Below are 19,166 nucleotides of genomic sequence, written 5' to 3' on the forward strand. Positions count from 1 at the left end.
CTTTCCGTTTAGCCCTAGATGCTTGGCCAAAAAGAACAATCTTCGGCAATCTGTCATCCTTCATCCGCACAACGTGCCGTAACCACCTCAACCTTTCTTTCATTATAGCCTTAGAAAGCGGTATTAAACCACATTTTTCGTATAGCCTATTGTTTGAAATACGGTCAGTCAGCCAGGTACCAATTTGTTAACGTACCAGTACAATATTTTACTATTATGCCGTCTAGCTGCATCTCCCAGATCCTCGGCAATTTTATCTATGGCCTCAACTTCACAACTTCTTAGTTTATATTGCAATCCTTTCTCCGTTCTCTGGACACTCTTTTTTTTTTCGTACGATATATCAGTCAGATAATTCATGTAAAAGTTCTTTCTCCTTTCTGTTAACAATACAGCTTTTCCATTAGTATTCTTAGCTGCATTTCTAGATTTTTTCCCTAATACACTTACCGCAACTTCTAAAGACAATCTAAAGACTGCCCATTAAAAAAATAAGCCAATGGAAACAAGAATTACAAAACACTATTATGTAAAGAAGACAAAACAAGATTGTCATAAAACTGCCAAAACCCAAAACATAGGTGTAAAAAAGATCTGTGTCAGCATCTGTTTTAGCACAAGCTGCAAACAAACAACTGCCAAAAACCTAGCGATTTTATCTAAATAAACAAGAATTCCCTCCAATAGCAAGAGACCAAGAATTAGAAAATCATAGAGTTCTGAAAACAGTGGTAAAAAAGACAATTAAAGAAATAGTAAAACCAAGAATATTTGATGTTAGCTCACTTCCTACCAAAGAAAAAATCAATGGTCTAAGGTTATAGAACAAATCAAAGTCACAACTGAAAGCACACTTGTCCAATCAATATAATAGTTGTCTCATGGAACTCACAATCACTAACAAGCACAAAAACTGAAATGTAAAAAAATTTGTAGTTGACTATAGAATAGATGTAATCCACCTACAGAAAACATGGCTAGCCCCATATAAAAGATTTAAACTCACTTGTTTTAATATCATAAGACAGGATAGAATAGAAGGCTGTGGAAGAGATACTCTAATAGCTATTGGTAAAAAGTACCATTTTAAGCATGCAAATATAGATATTACACAAGATAAAAATCATCAAATGATTGAAGCAATACAATTATATATCTAAAAATAACGAAAAAATCAACACCATCAATATTTACAACCCAAAAGGTGAGAATAAGAAAATTGGCAAGTTTATAGAAGAAATTGTTGAAACACTCCCAACCTGTGGATATTACCTAATTCTTGGAGATATTAACTAATATCTCTAATTCTTGGTGGATATTACCTAATACCTAATTTTTTCTATAGAATAACTTAGAAGCATGTTAAGTCACACTAAAAAATAAAAAACATGTCATTGCAAAAGAATAAATACATGCACTACAATAGATTTATCAATCAGAACAGCTGCTCTAGCTCCAAAATGGTCTATCTGGTCAATCAATTTTCTAAGTCCAATGTGAGCTACAGGAAACAAATAAATATTAAATCAGTAAAGTATGACCAATACCAGGAGAAATTAGGCTTGCAAGATTTAGAAAATACCTCTAAAAATACAAATCATAGCAAAGAAACTATTGAGGCCTTCCAAAACCACTTGATTCAAGCAACAGAGTCAACGAAAAAAGATTAAACCAGTTTGATAAAAGATATTTTTCTTCAAGTTAGAATTTTCTTGTAAGTATTGGTGATTGTTTGGATTTCATTGAAAATTTTTGAATATACCAAAAAAAAAAAAAAAAAAAAAAAAAAAAAAAAAAAAAAAAAAAAAAAGACATTTGTGATTCAGCTACCTGACTAGGTTTTACCTGGTCCCACCCAAAATTTCACCCCCCCCCCGCCCCTACACTCAACCTCTAATTGGTATCCTCCCCAACGGACAAAGTGTAACAATTTTTACTCCAGCTGATATTCAAAGGAGCTCAACTGAAACACATGTAACTACAAGTCTTGTCCCTAGCTCTGTCCCTTATAGCTATGTTATACCTCCCACTCATCCTAACTACACCATCCCAACAACAAACAAGTATTCTGTGCTCAATGAAGAGAGCTATCCAGCTTTGCCCTCTAATGATAGTGATGAAGAGCTCAGAACAGCTGGAAATCCAATGGAAATAGAAGGTATTGATGTGCATGAAAATAGATTAGTATTACCAAGAATAGGACGGAATCCCAGCATTGGCACAAAAAGGAGAGACTTGACCCCAGACAGTGAAACAGGTCCAGCTGGAAAGTGTAAGCAAAGGAAATCTGCAACACCTCAAGCAAATTACAACAACAAAGACACACAGTGCATCATCCCAGAACATGAACATTATAAAGTGTTATTAGAAATTATTATAGAGGAAAGTGGAAAAAACTTCCCTCCTGATAATGAAATTGCAAAATCAATCCAAACAATATTGAAGAATTCCAAATTTGAGCTTGAAGTTAAGAAAGAAAGAAGGAACATGCTTTTATATCTACAAGGTGAAGATGAGGCTGGAAAGATTTTATCCACCAGCACAATCTGCAACATCACCATAAAGACAAAAAGAATACAACCTATAGTAAGAGGAATAATTAAAGGTATCCCTCTTAACTTATCCATAGAGAAAATCAAGGAGAGCTTACAAACCCCAACAACTGTGAAAAATGCTGTAAGACAGAAAAGATACAATAAGGAATCTAAAAAACTTGAAGATAGCCTTGCAGCATTAATTATTTTTGAGGGTAGGACCCTACCACCAAATATCTGGTACTTTGGAAGAAAAAAAGAGGTATACCATTACTATTGCAGAGTCCTTCAGTATCACAAGTACCAGAAATATGGACACACTCAAAAAGAATGTACAGCTAAAAAAGTCAATATGTTTGAGGTGCTCATAGAAACACCAGTCAAACCAGTGCCCACTAAAAACAATAGACCCTGAAATTAGACCAAAATCATAAATTTGTGCCAATTGTGATGGAAGTCACTCATCAAGATCCAATTGGTGCCCAGTAAGGCAGCAAAACCAAGGAATCCTCTAAGTAGCTGAAAAATATCAAATTGGGTTCCGTATGGCACAGGTAGCTTATAAAAGCTATGCTGATGTGCTAAATAAGAGCTACATCACAATCAGTTCAATCAGGCCTCACAAAGCCAGATCACTGACAGACTTGTAAACTCATCCAAAACAGAAGCAGCTGAAAAGTTAGTAATCGGCCTATTTTTGCTGCCAGATCTTATGAATTTATCAAGACTAAGCCTACCAGTTCGTATTGAAAAGCTCTGTAAGTTGGTAGATGAATTAAATTTAGGCTATCTTAATCAACAAAAAATTTCAAGTGTTTGTCTGCTTAATAATGCTTCATTAGATATGCATCATGGTCCTTAAAATAATGTCTTGGAATGCTCAATCTTTAAGAAAAGGAAAAAAGGATATTATTCTTGACCACTGCCAGGAAAACACTGTAGATATAATCTGTATCCAGGAAACATGGCTACAACCACATATAAGAATGAATTTTAGAAACTATAACATTATCAGGAGAGATAGAACTAATGGAACCAAAGGAGGAGTTATGACTCCTCTACAGGAGGAGTTATGACACTATAGATATAATCTGTATCCAGGAAACTTGGCTACAACCACATATAAGAATGAATTTTAGAAACTATAACATTATCAGGAGAGATAGAACTAATGGAACTAAAGGAGGAGTTATGACTCCTCTAAAGGATGAGTTATGACACTATAGATATAATCTGTATCCAGAAAACTTGGCTACAACCACACATAAGAATGAATTTTAGAAACTATAACATTATCAGGAGAGATAGAACTAATGGAACTAAAGGAGGAGTTATGACTCCTCTACAGGAGGAGTTATGACACTACAGATATAATCTGTATCCAGGAAACTTGGCTACAACCACATATAAGAATGAATTTTAGAAACTATAACATTATCAGGAGAGATAGAACTAATGGAACTAAAGGAGGAGTTATGACTCCTCTACAGGAGGAGTTATGACACTACAGATATAATCTGTATCCAGGAAACTTGGCTACAACCACATATAAGAATGAATTTTAGAAACTATAACATTATCAGGAGAGATAGAACTAATGGAACTAAAGGAGGAGTTATGACTCCTCTACAGGAGGAGTTATGACACTACAGATATAATCTGTATCCAGGAAACTTGGCTACAACCACATATAAGAATGAATTTTAGAAACTATAACATTATCAGGAGAGATAGAACTAAGGGAACTAAAGGAGGAGTTATGACTCCTCTAAAGGAGGAGTTATGACACCAAAGATATAATCTGTATCCAGGAAACTTGGCTACAACCACATATAAGAATGAATTTTAGAAACTATAACATTATCAGGAGAGATAGAACTAATGGAACTAAAGGAGGAGTTATGACTCCTCTAAAGGAGGAGTTATGACACCATAGATATAATCTGTATCCAGGAAACTCGGCTACAACCACATGTAAGAATGAATTTTAGAAACTGTAACATTATCAGGAGAGATAGAACTAATGGAATTAAAGGAGGAGTTATGATTTGCTTAAAAAATAACATTTACTTTACTAGCATTGAGGTTGATATAGAAGAAAACTGTCAATGGAGCATGACACTTGTTGGTTGTAAAATAACACTAGATAATGGCAGGTTTTTTAATTTATTTGATGTCTACAATTCCAGTGGGAACAATCCCATTGTTGGTTATATAATACAAAAGCTATACAATCTAGTACCAAGCAATGAGGATCTGATTATATTGGGTGATTTTAATGTCCATAGTAAAGTATGGTGCAAGTGTGACTTAGTTAATCCATCTTGAAGAAGCTTGAAAAAGTTGCTGCTGGAAAACAACATCTGCCTCATAACACCCAAAGGGCTTCCCAACAGACGTAATCCCCTATCCCAAGTTGAAACTACAATTAACCTGATTATAGCCAGCCCAAGTATGGCGAATATAATATCCATTTGTATCCCATCTCAAACATTACTGTTTAGCAATCATTCTCCTATCCATTTAGCAATAGAGTCAAATAGACAAACTGATTGCAGATAATCTTCAAAAGTCATGGTAATTGATACAGGTTTCAGATAATAAGGGCCAACTGGTCAGTTTTTAAAGAAAATTTGAATCAAGTTCCCATTAAAAACATTTTGACCACATATATCTCTATTGGTGATAAAATTCTCCTATTTCAGGAAAATTATTAGACACTGCAAAGATGTCTGTGCCTTTTACTGAAAGGGTTGATAAGAAGGTGAAAAGCAGCACTTGGTACAATAGAGAATGTGAAGAGTCAAAAAAGAATTATAAGAAAAAAGCCAGAATATATAGTGCTGCAACTACCTTACCCAATCTGATTGAAATGAAAAAATCATATGTAAAATTTAAAAAATCAGTTTCAGCAACGAAAAAACAAAAGTATAAGAGAATTTATGGAGCATCTTGATTTCAAGACTCCAGCAAACAAAGTTTATTCATTCCTTAGACACATGATGAACAAACCCTATCCAAAAACCAATAACCCACCTATGATATATAATAGCAATCCTCTTCTCACTGAAGCAGAAAAGGCTAAGGCAAGTTTAGAGCTGCTAAACAGAACAGTGGGTAAAACTGATCATGATATAACTGCTGTTATTTGCCAAACCTCTAACATCAACAGACATAGAAACTTTTCCTTTAGAGCAGGGCACTTTGTATAGAAGAAGTTGTCATAGAAACTTTGAAAAGGACTCATTCAATTGGAAATTGGAGTGGCATGTACCCTTTTAAATAGTTGAAAGTGATTGGAAGGCAACTAACACCCCTTCCATGCCCACCATATCCCAAAACACATCCAATCAAAATTTTAAGATAGCCATTTTGTTCAGTGAAGTTGATTTCCGGATAGAAATTATGTTTTTGAGGAGGACAGTCCCCCACAGCCCTAAGGGCAAGGGTTTTAAGTTATGCCCTGGGGGCATATCAGGTCTTTTATAGAAGGCGTTGTCGTAGAAACTTCAAAAAAAGCTTAATCGATTGGAAGTTCAAAGGGCTAGTGTCCTTTTTAATAGTCAAAAGTGATTTGAGGGCAACTAGCCTGCCTACCATGCCCACCTTTTCCCCAAACACATCAAATCTAAACTTTGAAATAGCCATTTTATTCAACATAATTTTAAGTTCTGGAAATTGAGAACATAAGGTTGTCATCCTCTTTGAGGATGACAACCCCCCCCCCACACCCCTCAGGGCAAGGGTTGTTAATTATGCCCAAGGGGCATATAAGGTTTTTATATAACGCGTTGTTGTAGAAACTTCAAAAAGGGCTAATTTGATTGGAAATCAAAAGGCCTAGTGCCCTTTTTAATAGTCAAAATTGATTGGAATGCTTGATATTTTTATAGTAAAGTTCAATGTGGGTATAATTTATTATTTTTTTTTTTTTTTTTTTGTTTAGACCAGGGCACTTTTTATCAAAGGAGTTGTAGTGAGAACTTTGAAAAGGGCTCATTTGATTGAAATAGAAAGGGCTGATGCCCTTTTTAAAAGTTGAAAGTGATTGGAGGGCAACTAATCCCCTTCCACTCCCACTGTTCCATTTGCCCATTATGTTTAAAAACTAAACGTTGCCTTAAGATTAAATAAAAATGTACTGTGATAATGCTAATTCCCAATAAGGCATCTCAGCAGTATCCCAAGAATGACCGAGGGTATCATGTTCAAACTTTTGGGACTACTTCTGCTCTTAAAATTCAACTAAATCAAAATAGCATAAGTGTATCCAAGCTATCAAAGAAAGTAAACAGATTTTTTTGCAAATGGTATCAAGTTTTCCTTTTCAAGTCAACTAGAGGAAGTATGAAACTAAATTAAACAGTACTTTATTTGTCCAGATTTTTAAAAAGGTGTATGTTGTTAAAAATTGCTGAAAATTTTTCTCCAGCATACAAATAGCAGGCCAAACTATAAAGTCTTAAAAAACAAAAAGATTGGAAGTATTATTTTCTTTTTCCTTGAAAAGACTATGTCAATATAAAACAAACTAAGACACTAAGAAATTAATGAAAAAATTTTTTTCCACAAAAAAAAATTTTCAAAGAAAAGTAAAAAACTACATTAAACAAAAAATGAGCAAAAATAAAATCAAATAATCTACCAAGCGTGAAACTACCACAAATAAGCATCAATAAATAAATGAAACCCAAAACAAACATAAATTACAATAAATAATCAAGTCAAACTCAAAACTAGCAGAAATTAACATAAGTTGGGTGCAAAACCCCTATGCCTTCCCAAGGCCAGAACAAAATTTGCACTTTACTGAAAAAATACAAATGAATGTGCATTGTCAGTTTCATACAGATATACGGATATTTAGTAATCAAAATATTAATATTATTTGATTTATTGAAGTTATAAAAGTAAAAACATTTACATTTTTTTCAGTAAAGTGCAAATTTTGTTCTGGCCTTGGGAAGGCATAGGGGTTTTGTGTCCAACTTATGTTAATTTCTGCTTGTTTTGAGTTTCACTCAGTTATTTATTATAATTTCTGCTTGTTTTGGGTTTGATTTAATTATTGTTGCTGATGTGGTAGTTTCATGATTGGTAGATTATTTGATTTTATTTTTGCTCATTTTTTGTTTTATGGAGTTCTTTACTTTTCTTTGAAAAACTTATTTTGTGGAAAAAGTGTTTTTAACTAATATTAATAAAAGCAGAATAAACTGGATTTTGGAAATCAATCAATTTCTACCACCATTTCAATGTGGATTTTGCAAAGGTTTAAGTACCATTGATAATCTTGCATTTTGAAACACAAAATCATAATAGTAGTCTCCACAGATGTGAAATCAGCATTTGATGTAGTATAACATAGACATCATTTGGATGGATTGATTAGCTGGGAATAGAGGGTCCTCTAATATTGCTCTGCCATGATTAGCTAAGTGAAAAAACTGTTCAAATAAAATCAGGAAATTGCCTGTTACATATACATGTAAATCAACAAGAGGTGTCCCAGAAGGCTGTGGGGCATAAATACAGGATTTGCACTTGAGTTTTATTGCATATACATTAAAGCAAAGATTGACTATGCCTCACTTTCTACAAAATCACTTCAAAAGCACATTAAATAAACTGGAAATCATTTAAAATAGTGTACCAAGGATAGCCTTTCAAGTAAGATGTACAACATCTATCTCCTTATTAACTGAAAGTGGAATAGTTGATTTGCAAACCTGACAAGAACAACAGCAGTGGAAAAAAAGACATGGCTAGCCAGATCATCCCATTCATGCAGAGCCCTAATAATTAAGAGGGCTTACCTAGACATTTAAAAAAAAATGAAAACCAAATAAAGAATGGATGATAGAAAAAGCAAAGAGTATCTTGAATTCAGGATATAAATTTCAATTCTAGTGATATGTTGCACTTGTAAGATCTACCACTAGTACCTCCATGGACAAGTAAAAATATAACATACTTGAAAAACGAATTTGAAAAAGAAGATGCATTTAACTACATCAAATTCAATCATTTAATGGTGATAGAGTATCAATAACACTTAAAAGGTCTACACAGATGGGTTCATATGACAACACATATGCTCAAAACTATTTAGTTCCAGTATGGCCTGCCTTCTGTTCCTATCTCCAACTTGAAAAATCTACCCCCCCCCCCCAAGCTCCCTTTTGTCAGTGAATCAATTCAAAGACCTCATCCACTACTTTTCTCTGTGTTTACAGTCCTGATCAAAAATGGCATCATCAAAAAGTCATCCCAGTAAAAGTTGGAAATCCATTTCTACAGCAATATGTTGAGAGCAAACAAAAATTCAAATGGGGATAACTCTAGATATTTCAATCGCATATAAAGCAACAAGGCATTACTACTGACAATGATTGCTGTATATGTGATTGAAATATCTAGACTTTTGGACCTGTTTTCACTGACTTATCCCCATTTGAATGTTAATATGTTCATTATAGTTTTGTTTTCCTAACCTAACCCTTTTCCAAGACAGCAGAAATTAGCTAAACTAGATTTTGCCCACTCCACTAACAGATTTCAATACTGCTGATAGATGATCAAAAGATAAAGTGGTAGAATTGGGCCAAAAAGAGGCACATTTTATACTTATTTTCATGGTTTGGTTTATGCTTTTGACATTTCATCCCTAGATTTCATTACCTTGTTTGGATAAAGTCAAGTGGCTTGGTATATTGTTTTGCCCGTCCATTTACGAAACTTGCTCTGAGTTGGTTACTAATGCATTAAAAAATATTTGTGTGTCATATGGTAAGATATCTCCAAATAGAGGGCATTATAATCATAAGGGCCTAGCCCGGCTTTATAATAGTTTTTGCTCTCCAGGTGTAAATTTTCTATCTGGATTCCACCCCTTACTGAGGAAAAAAGATTTACGGAGACTTAGAAATGGTTACTTTAGATATTGTAAATATCTGATATATTTACCCAGCCGTTTTAAAAATAGAAATATTGTATCCCATTATGGTGTCATTGATGCTTGCGCACGACTGGCCAGTATGTCTTCTAATATGATTATGAATACTAGTAATGGTGTTTCTGTCACTGACCCCTTAGTTTGTCTTTTTCATTGTGATATCAGTTAATTTGTATTTTTTTGTTGTTGTTTGATTTTGTAAAGATGTTGTTATTTTTTCTTTTATATTTTCCATTACTCTGCAGTGTCATTTATAATGTTCATATGTGGGTCATAAATAAATTATTATTATTAATCCTGGATTCCCAATGATGTGATTTCACAGAAAAATGGCTGTTTTCCATGTTCTGTCAATTTACTCTGTTTTTTTGCTGTGTTTCTGCATAAAAATGGTTCAATGGCTGCATTGGAATGTTTCTACTGAGCTGTTGAAAATTGAATCCATTCATTATTTTGAATTGAAAGCTTTGTAGGGCCATAAATTGCAAGTAACTGAGAAACTAAACACATTTATCAAAAGTTGTCCATTAATATTTGACAAACACCATAAGGGTCCTGGGGGACATTTCCAGGGAAATGACACAGAGAGACAAAACTTATATTTTTTATAAGGCATAGCTAGCCTAGGCTAATACAGGTTTGTATTTTGAAGGTTTTTCGGCTTGTAAAACTTGATTTAGCTTATTACTAAGCATATGCTTTTTAAATGTCTCATAATATTTTTGCACTTCAACAGCTGTAGTGAACCATTTCTGTTTAAACACTTTTGTGATTTTCTGCATCTGTTACGCCTGAGCCATTTTGCATTAAAAAATTAACCAGTGGGAACCAAAGGTAATGGTCTCACACAGCATTATGCTATGTAGAAAAATGTAATTGATAAAAATTGATCTACAGGGAAATACAATCCAGGTTCATCAATACTTGCTGCATATTACCAAGTAAGAATCATATCATTTTTTGGCTAGTTTTTCATATACCATATGGATTGGTGCTATATGAGACCTTTAGAAGAGAACTGGGAATTAACTGTCAAAACATGAACCAAACCATGCAAAGAAACATAAAATAAACTATCCAAACATGAACCAAACCATGCAAAGAAACATATAATAAACTATCCAAACATGTGGCTCTTTTTGTTTGAGCATGTCTCCTTCTAAAATAGCCCATTTCTAGACCATAACTGATAAAAATATTGGATAATTTTAAAATCTGGATAACAATAGTAGGAAACATGACAATCTGATTAATAGAAACATGTTATATACTATAGTGAGAATTTCATTGTTATAATGTTTTCTATTAGCTTTTAATAGGCTATATATCTGAGACCATCAGGTGAGTAAGATACATCCTCAGAAAAATAACTAGGCCTATGATACTTGGAAAGAGCATAAAATAAAGTATGCAATGCAAGCCTACTAGGGTACAAAACCTCTTTTTGGGAAAGACCACTTTTCTTTGGTATTCCAGAAAAATAGAGATAAGTTTTTGGACTGCCCCTATTTTACTACAGCATGACATAATGCAGGTGTAGACCTAATCACCTCTTGTTAGAGCTACCCTAGTGGGAGTAATTTGTCATGGTAGAATTCTACTTTAGCTACTTTTGGCTTTCTTGGAAAGGGGCTAGGAGAGAAAAATAAAACTTTCAGTGATGGGTCTATAGGCTAAAGTATGTCCTGGGAAGGTATTTTGAAGTACCTACCTCCACTCCTCTCTCTAGAGGGTCCTGACCTTTAAAAATCTAAGTTTTATAAAAGTGAAACCTTGCAAAATTGTTTTCAGCTTTAAAACTTCACTCAATCCTAATTTATAAGGTTTTTAAAGCTATACAAATAAAATCCCTAAATTTTGAAAAAAAAAAACATTGATATGGCTTAAAATTCTACTCAAATAACAGGAATTCTATTTTCAGAACTAAAGCCAGAGAAAAAAAAACATAACTGAAAATAAAGGTAAAATGTTGTTTGGTCAAATTTTCAATAGGTATACAGACCTGCCATGTGGGCAAATTTCAGGACCCTCTAGAGGGAGATGGAGTGTATGTAGGTTTTTCAAAATACCTTCCTGTGATATACTTTAGCAAGTAGGCCAGGTAAATTTTTCATTATTCATATTATTGACTTGTGAATAAAGTAAACATACCACTTGATGCCTTTTTATGCTTTTTCCAAATATAATAATCATTTTTGTCAGACATCAATTTTACCCCCCACCCCTGTATATACCAATTAGACATCCACCACATGGCTAATATGGGAGTAAAGTTCATTTGTTATGCAAATTGATGTTTTATTTAGATTGAGTATGATATTCTAGGTTTATATATGCACCTTAGGGGGGGTGGGGGTATATAGTCTTTGAATATATAGGTCCAAATAACTTCGTGGATTTCTTACGAAAATAGTAAAAACAAGCAAAGAAGTGAAGATTAAGGCTATCCCCCTGCAAAAAGTGTTAATTAGGATTATTCTACATATTATAGAGTAAGAAATTGTTTTCTTAATATGCTTCTTTTTGTCCAGCTGGACTCCTAGGCTTAAAATACTGGTTGGCTAATTTAAAGATTTGTATATACATACACTGTCAAATTAGCCATCTGGTGGTATCCCATACCAATTCAGGGTATATATCTGCACATTAGGAGGGTGGAGGTTAAGTTTAAACTTACCTCTCATTTATATCAGAAATCAAATTTATACCTCCCCCACCCCCTAACGTGTAAATATTTACCATGAATTGGTATATAGGCTAGGGGTGGGGGTACAATACATTTTTGAAAAAAGTGATTATTATATGTGGAAAGAGCAAAAAAAGGGAATCGAATGGTATATTCACTTTATTCAGAAGTCAATAGCATAATATAAAATAAAAAAATTACCACAGGCCTATCCCTAAAACTGTCTTGTTCCTAATCTAACCCCTTTCCAAGATAGCCAAAAGTAGCTAAAGTAGAATTGTAGGCTACCAGCTTTAGTTCTGAAAATTTAATTCCTGTTATCTCAGTAGAATTTTAAGCCATGTTTTTTTTTCAAAATTTTTGCAAAATGTTTTTTTTTTCAAAATTCTAGGAAGTATATTTGCATAGGCCTATCTTTAAAACCTTGTAAACTGGGTTTAAGCAAAGTTGTGAAGCTGAAAACAATTTTGTTGAACTTCATTTAAACAGATGAATTATTTTGCAAGGTTTCACTTTTATAACATACATATTCTTTAAAGGTCATCAAAGGTAAGGACTCTCTAGAGGGAGAAGGGGTGGAGATAGGTACTTCAAAATACCTTAGCACAACAAACTTTAGCCTGTAGATCCATCCCTGTAAATTTCATTTTTCTAACCTAACTCCTTTCCAAGATAGCCAAAAGTAGTTAAAGTAGAATATTTCCTAAAATACTGGTTGGTTGGCTAATTCAAAGATTTGTATAGGCCTATATATACACTGTCAAATTAGCCATCTGGTGGTATCCTTAGACCCATCCCTGAAAGTTTAATTTTCCTAGCCTAACCCCTTTCTAAGATAGTCAAAACAAGCTGAGGCAGACTAGAATTTTACCCAATAAAATGTTAGGCTACTTATGGTGGACCTAGTATGGAGGGGGGCTGGGATGCAATAAAATGGGGGCAACAAAATGGTGCAAGCTTTTACCATTTGCATTGTTTCATTTTTGTCCTATAAGTAATCTTAAGTTGAGATTTTAGGAGTCTCAAAAAGCTCCAAATACAAGCATAGCTTGGAGGCCATAATCCATCCCAGAAAGTTTCAATTGCCTAGCCTAGGCCCTAGACTTTCCCAAGTTCACAGAAGACTTCTATAATGTGATTTTACGCCAAAATATGAAATTTACCCTCAGACTCTGATCCAGAAAGCTCGTGATTTTCTTGTAAATCTTCCTTATCTGAAGACATTCTTTAAATTTCCTCTACCCTAATTTGTTTTCAAGTTTTTATGAAGCATTCTTCCTTTCATATCCAAAATAGCGGCGATTAGTTAGAGCTGAATATTACTGCCATCTATAGACAGAACTGAACACTTTACAGAGTTACTGGAGGCCATATTTAGTAATATGGATTGGTTAAACATGGCGGGAAGGGGTGAGGGACTTTCATTTTAAATGATTTGTCTTGACGGAATCCCCGAAGCTTTCAAATATTTTTAAAATACTTAGGAATACAGACTTCAGAATTTTAGTAGTTTTTCTTTGTTTTTGTAGGCTAATCTTACAAGTCTTTTCACCCGAGACTCAGCTGTAGTCAGCTAGGGGCAGGCATCACTGTTGATTGCTAAATGAACACTGAAGAAGTGGTGTGTTCTAAAGCAGTCATAGCAGAAATTCTCATTGCAAAAACCCTCATGATAGTCTTGGTGAATGTAGTCAACGTATGTGTGGTTGTAGTAGTAGTTGTACATGTAACACGTTCTACAAAGACAACATTTTACATGCATAGGTTAGATATTATTAGTAAATTTAAGTTTCTTCAAATTTCAAATCGTACATTGTTTCAGTAGTGTAATCCATTTTAATGGTAAAAATTCAGTTAGCTGGGCATATTCCCAAGATAATGCCAGAATGATTAGAAGTTCACAGATGCTCAATGTGTCTGTACGTACAAAATATAAGGACGGTGGCAGAGCTTTAAATTCCCAATCGGGTGAACTCCATCTCCGTTTTATACAACCATACCTTCCATAAGAGGTGGTTACAAGGACAAATAAAATATTTTGGAGTCACACGGCTGCGTACAAACGTAGCTTTGGTGCGTTTCTTACGATTGTTGTTAGTTTTGGAGGTTACTCGTTCGCAAAGATTGCTGATTACACTGCTTCTATTTAATAGATTTATTTGAAAATAACGGTGCAGAAAAGTGAGCTATTTAAAGCAAATGAAACTACAGAAGGTCTTTGATCCAGAAGCACTGACTAGAGTTTATTCTTTCAACTACCAAGCATTGCCTTTTTGTTACCTATGTTATGCATATATCTTGAGAGAAAAATATATACTCAAATAAAATCGAGCATCCAATTCGTTGCAACAACTGTCTAAATAGTTTTTCGATAAATCCCAAAAAGTTACCCAAACCAAAAACTATGCTAAAATATCTTCTTTTTTTAAATCACATTTATTTTGGAATCCTGCTGTTTTACTTTAGAGTATAAAAGAGCTTACATACACTTTGTTCTAATTTGGGTTCATACAACAAAATACTGGACAGTTTCCCCTTAAAATCCATCTCTAAACGCATCAAAAATCACTTGCCACCTTTAATTAACAAAATATTCGAGGTTTTTAAGTCACAATTATGCTGATTTGACTCTCTATTTTTGATCAGATCAATTATCAGTTGGATTTGCCGTTCATTTTGGGCCAAATAAAGTGAGCACGACAGAAAAGATAAAGATTTGTGAGCTACAAAACATAAATCTACGAAAGGTCGGGAAAGATTTTTGTATCAGCTTGGAAAATGTTCAATATAAAATATTAATCCTCCAGGGCATTTGATCATATCTAGAAATATCAGCTAGTGTAATCAAACGGCCCCAATCAAAACTTATAAACCTAAAACTACGTGTCCAGGAAGCCTTGAAACACTAATGAAATAGCTGAAGGGCCTGTTTTAAGAATTAGACTCTACGGAGAGCATTATGCAAACTAAATATCATAAAACTAATTTTGAGGAGTTTAAAATAGCTCAGAAACATCTTAACTCAAAAAGAAGAGAAGAAAAAAAAAGAATAATTTGCCCTAAGACTGAGACAAAATAAAGGTCACGCAAAAAAGACTTGGTAAGTAATTAATGAGCTCATGGGGAAACTTTATCAACTAATAGCAAGAATGTGAGTGACAAAACTTTAATCACGAACCACTCTGGTAAAAATTTCGCTAAAATCGGAAATGATGTCTAAGCTGAAGGGCTGTCAAACTCAAATGCTAATTTTTTGATCAGAAATTTCGTGTTAGTCGTGGAAGGGTCTGTAAGATGAAATTTGAACCATGCAACAACAAAGAATTTTAAAAAGGCTGACATCAATCAAGGCTAACTTGACGGGCACTGATGGTAGCATCCTAAGCACTTTAGAAGCAGTCATGTGTCAATTACTGTCTTTTCTTGAACAAGCTGTCAATTTATCATTTCAGATGGGGCTTTTCCCTGATTTGCTGAAAATAGTCAAAGTAAGTCCTTTACATAAACGAGTTCCCATGTCTGATATTAGGAATTACTGACCCAAATCTATTCTTTCTCTTTTATATTTTTTCTCTTTTTCTTTTTGATATTATATGAGATGATTGTTCATAAGACATTCTATGATCATCATACTAATGTGGGACTACACAACGAAAGGTAATTTGGCTTTAAGCAGGGCTATGTAACGTCATATGCAGTACATAACATTTGTAATACTGTGAATATGGGATTTCTATGTGGTGAAATTGCTCTTATTGTATTTATTGATTTTCGAAAGGCCTTTGTTGGCTTTAGGCAGGGCTACGTAACGTCATATGCAGTACATCACTTTTGTAAAACCATGAATATGTGCTTTCTACGTGGTGAAATTGCTCTTATTGTTTTTATTGATTTTCGAAAGTAGATTTAAGAATACAGTTGGTTTTATGACTTTAATCAAGAGATTAAAATGTCTTGGTGCAGCTTTTAAAAATTGGTTTGATAGTTTTTTTTTGTGCGGTAGATCTATGTTTTTATTAGGGTTTTAAAATTTCCTTTTCCAATTAGTTTTGGGGTTCCTCAAGGATCAGTTTCAGACCCCCTATTATATCTAATTTATGCTGCTACAATGCAATATTATTTACCTGACCTTTTCCTTACATCTTCTACAAATGGCTCTACCATCACCGTTCCTAGTCAAAGACTGGAGGATTTGCCGGTGAAAGTCAGCAGAGTTTTGAAGTCACTTCATTTCTTGGTAAGTTTAAGCCTTTCGTCAAATAGTATTAAGAAAACGATTTCTATTGTGTATAGTACAGTTGAAAGTCCAGCAGATGCTGATAGACAGATGTTTTAATACGGTCGAGTTTTCTTACAGGTAAATGAAGTACGGTACCCAGGTTTCTTCCTTGATTGCAATTTATCTTGGAAGCATCACAGGGTTCTAGTTGCAGAATGTCTGGGGGTTATACGGAGGTTGAAGAAGATTGTACCTCTATCTGCTCTCAAACATTATGTCCTACAATAGTTAGCCTCTAAATTCTTATGGTTGAATTCTGTGGTCGAGTTATTTTTGTGCAAGTTTTAGAAGGGTACTTATGCATTAGCTGGTAACCACGCGATATATTATTCTAAAGGAAACTAATCAAACCGGTATCTGTATATAGAGAATTGGATGGCAAACCGTGGTTTGTCATTGCGTTTAGAATAATTAAACTATTGGTTTTTGGGGCTTAGGGGGAAAAAAAGTACTTAAGTTAGGTTACGTATTTAATATATGGTATAATTTACCCCCCCCCCCCCCCCAATGTGCAAATATATAGCCCAAATTTGTTCCTAAACCATTATATTTCATATATATATATATATATATATATATATATATATATATATATATATATATATATATATATATATATATATATATATATATATATATATATATATATATATATATATATATATATTATTATTATTATTATTATTATTATTATTATTTATTTGTAACCCATCATACAGACAACAAAAAGACGGAGTACAGCAAAGACAAAAGAAAGAAAAATGCAATTGAATAAAGATAAATGCACCAACTACATAACAACAATAACTTCTACTATTGACAGTGCGTAGCATGAACTATTGCTGGAGAATCGCATGCCAATGGTGACTAATAATTTTCCTGTTAAACTGTTGTATTTGTTTTTCTATTGTAAGTGTGGGATCAGCTATTTTGTATTTTCTGATCAGGTAAGTGTTGCGTGTCCAGGGTGGAAACCTTAGTAGGTATTTTGCGTATTTAAAGAATATCGACCGTAATTTGTGCTTCGTAGTTTGCCGGAAAGTTCGCCAGAAGGGGCTAAGGTACAAAAAGTGAGGGAGTACCAATGCGTTGTAGAGCCGTGCTAGGATCATTCGGTTAAAGCTGTATTTCTTTGCTACCAATTTGCTGTATGCAAAGCTCGTTCGTATCTCGAGATACTTAATGAGTAGTGCTCTTGTGTGCTTTAGTGTCTGGCGTGATGGATTCGGGCTTCAGCGTTTCAGGCCAGTTGAACAATATCACTTTCGACATCAAAGTGTTGAATTCAAGACCAATAGCTGCATACTCTCTTTCAAAAATTTTAAAATTTTCTTCAATTCTTCTAAGTTCACGGGCAATGTTTAATAAGTCATCAGCAAAGCAAACTAGGGAAAGATCTGTACTTTTAGAAATGCAAAATTTTAGATAGTTTTCTTGTGCAGGAATCACGCTATTATTGAAATCTGGAGCAGAAGTAGGTGCGCCTTGACGAGCGCCCTTCTTTACTGGGATTCTAACATAATCTGTTTGCTTCTCATACTTGCTCTTGATTTCAGCCTCGAGGTTTTCATATATATATCTCTCAGGGGTAGGAGTGTGTCATATTGGACGCCGCGCTTTGCCATTTCAAGTACAATCTGTTCGTGCATTAATGAGTCAAAAGCTCGTCGTATATCATGTATGCCAAGAGCGACAGATTCGCCAGAATTTTCGGCATCCAATAGTACTGAAACTACCGCACTTAAAGCATGTCCAAAACCAAGCCCAGGCTGGAAACGAACTGGAAAGGCGGTGTGTAACATTTCGTATTAATTTCCTCTATAATCAGAAGTTCGGATATCTTGCAAAAAGTGGTAGATACTGTTATAGGTCGAAATGATGTGCATTCCTCAGGAGGCTTTCCCTTTTTTGGTACCGGTGTAAGACTTCTGACGCAGAACGTACTAGGAACAATACCTTGTGCAAAAATCATCAGTAATAAGAGGGTTAAATGTTCAATAAGCAGAAACGACGGGTTTTGTAGGTGGACTTCAGAGATTTTGTCAATGCCTTGCGATATCTTTTTTTTTAAGATGACGGAGGGCGTTCCAAATGTAAGAAACTGATACAACACGGTCGGTGTGACTTGCATGTTATAGTTGGTTATTGAGATATTTGAATTTTTTTCTTTTTTCTGGGCACGGGGGTGAAAACTCTTGTTCATAGTGTGCTTTCCATGACTCTATGGGGATTGACGATGCATCAGTGGCTGGTTTTTTATCTTGCATGGACCTCCAAATATTATTGCAGTTTCGCAGAACAGTTTCCGATGACTTACAAATATTTTCTGCGCGATGGTTAGCTAACTCTTTGGCAAATTTACGTTTGGTGCGAAGCCGGATTTCATTCACTATTCCGGTTCTTGGACATCCGCAATCTTTCCATATAGAGAGCCAGAATTTAGCCTTATCACACACATCAACTAAAGCCGCATTTTCTGGCCAACCCTTTACTTGTGTTCCTGTTTTGATTTTTCGTTTTGGCACTGCTGCTTCCTCAGCTAAACGAAGCGCATGTGACAACTGAGCAGTGTACGTGTTAAGCTGAATTCGTGCTTCCTTTTCGCGGCTAGGAGTGGATTGTATTAGCAGATTGAATGGAACTTTTATTTTAGATGTGATGCTATCAAATACGTAATTGTAAAGGAAGGGATCCTTTTTATTCCAATCCGTA

At 34.4% G+C, this 19,166-nt stretch overlaps 1 protein-coding gene across 1 annotated transcript in view; it reads right to left on the reverse strand.

Annotated features, from left to right (window-relative positions):
* The window catches only part of LOC148939592 (uncharacterized), a 72,773-nt gene extending 59,322 nt beyond the window's left edge, over positions 1 to 13,451 (reverse strand). Inside the window, exon 1 of the mRNA XM_089107134.1 lies at positions 13,339 to 13,451. Coding sequence (XP_088963260.1) covers positions 13,339 to 13,399 — 61 coding nt within the window. The 5' untranslated portion in view covers positions 13,400 to 13,451. The remainder of the gene's footprint in view (positions 1 to 13,338) is intronic.
* Positions 13,452 to 19,166: the final 5,715 nt, after the last annotated feature.

This window comes from Artemia sp. Qi Xiang Cuo, chromosome 21 (assembly GCF_049724085.1).
Source record: "Artemia sp. Qi Xiang Cuo chromosome 21, ASM4972408v1, whole genome shotgun sequence".
NCBI lineage: Eukaryota > Metazoa > Arthropoda > Branchiopoda > Anostraca > Artemiidae > Artemia > Artemia sp. Qi Xiang Cuo.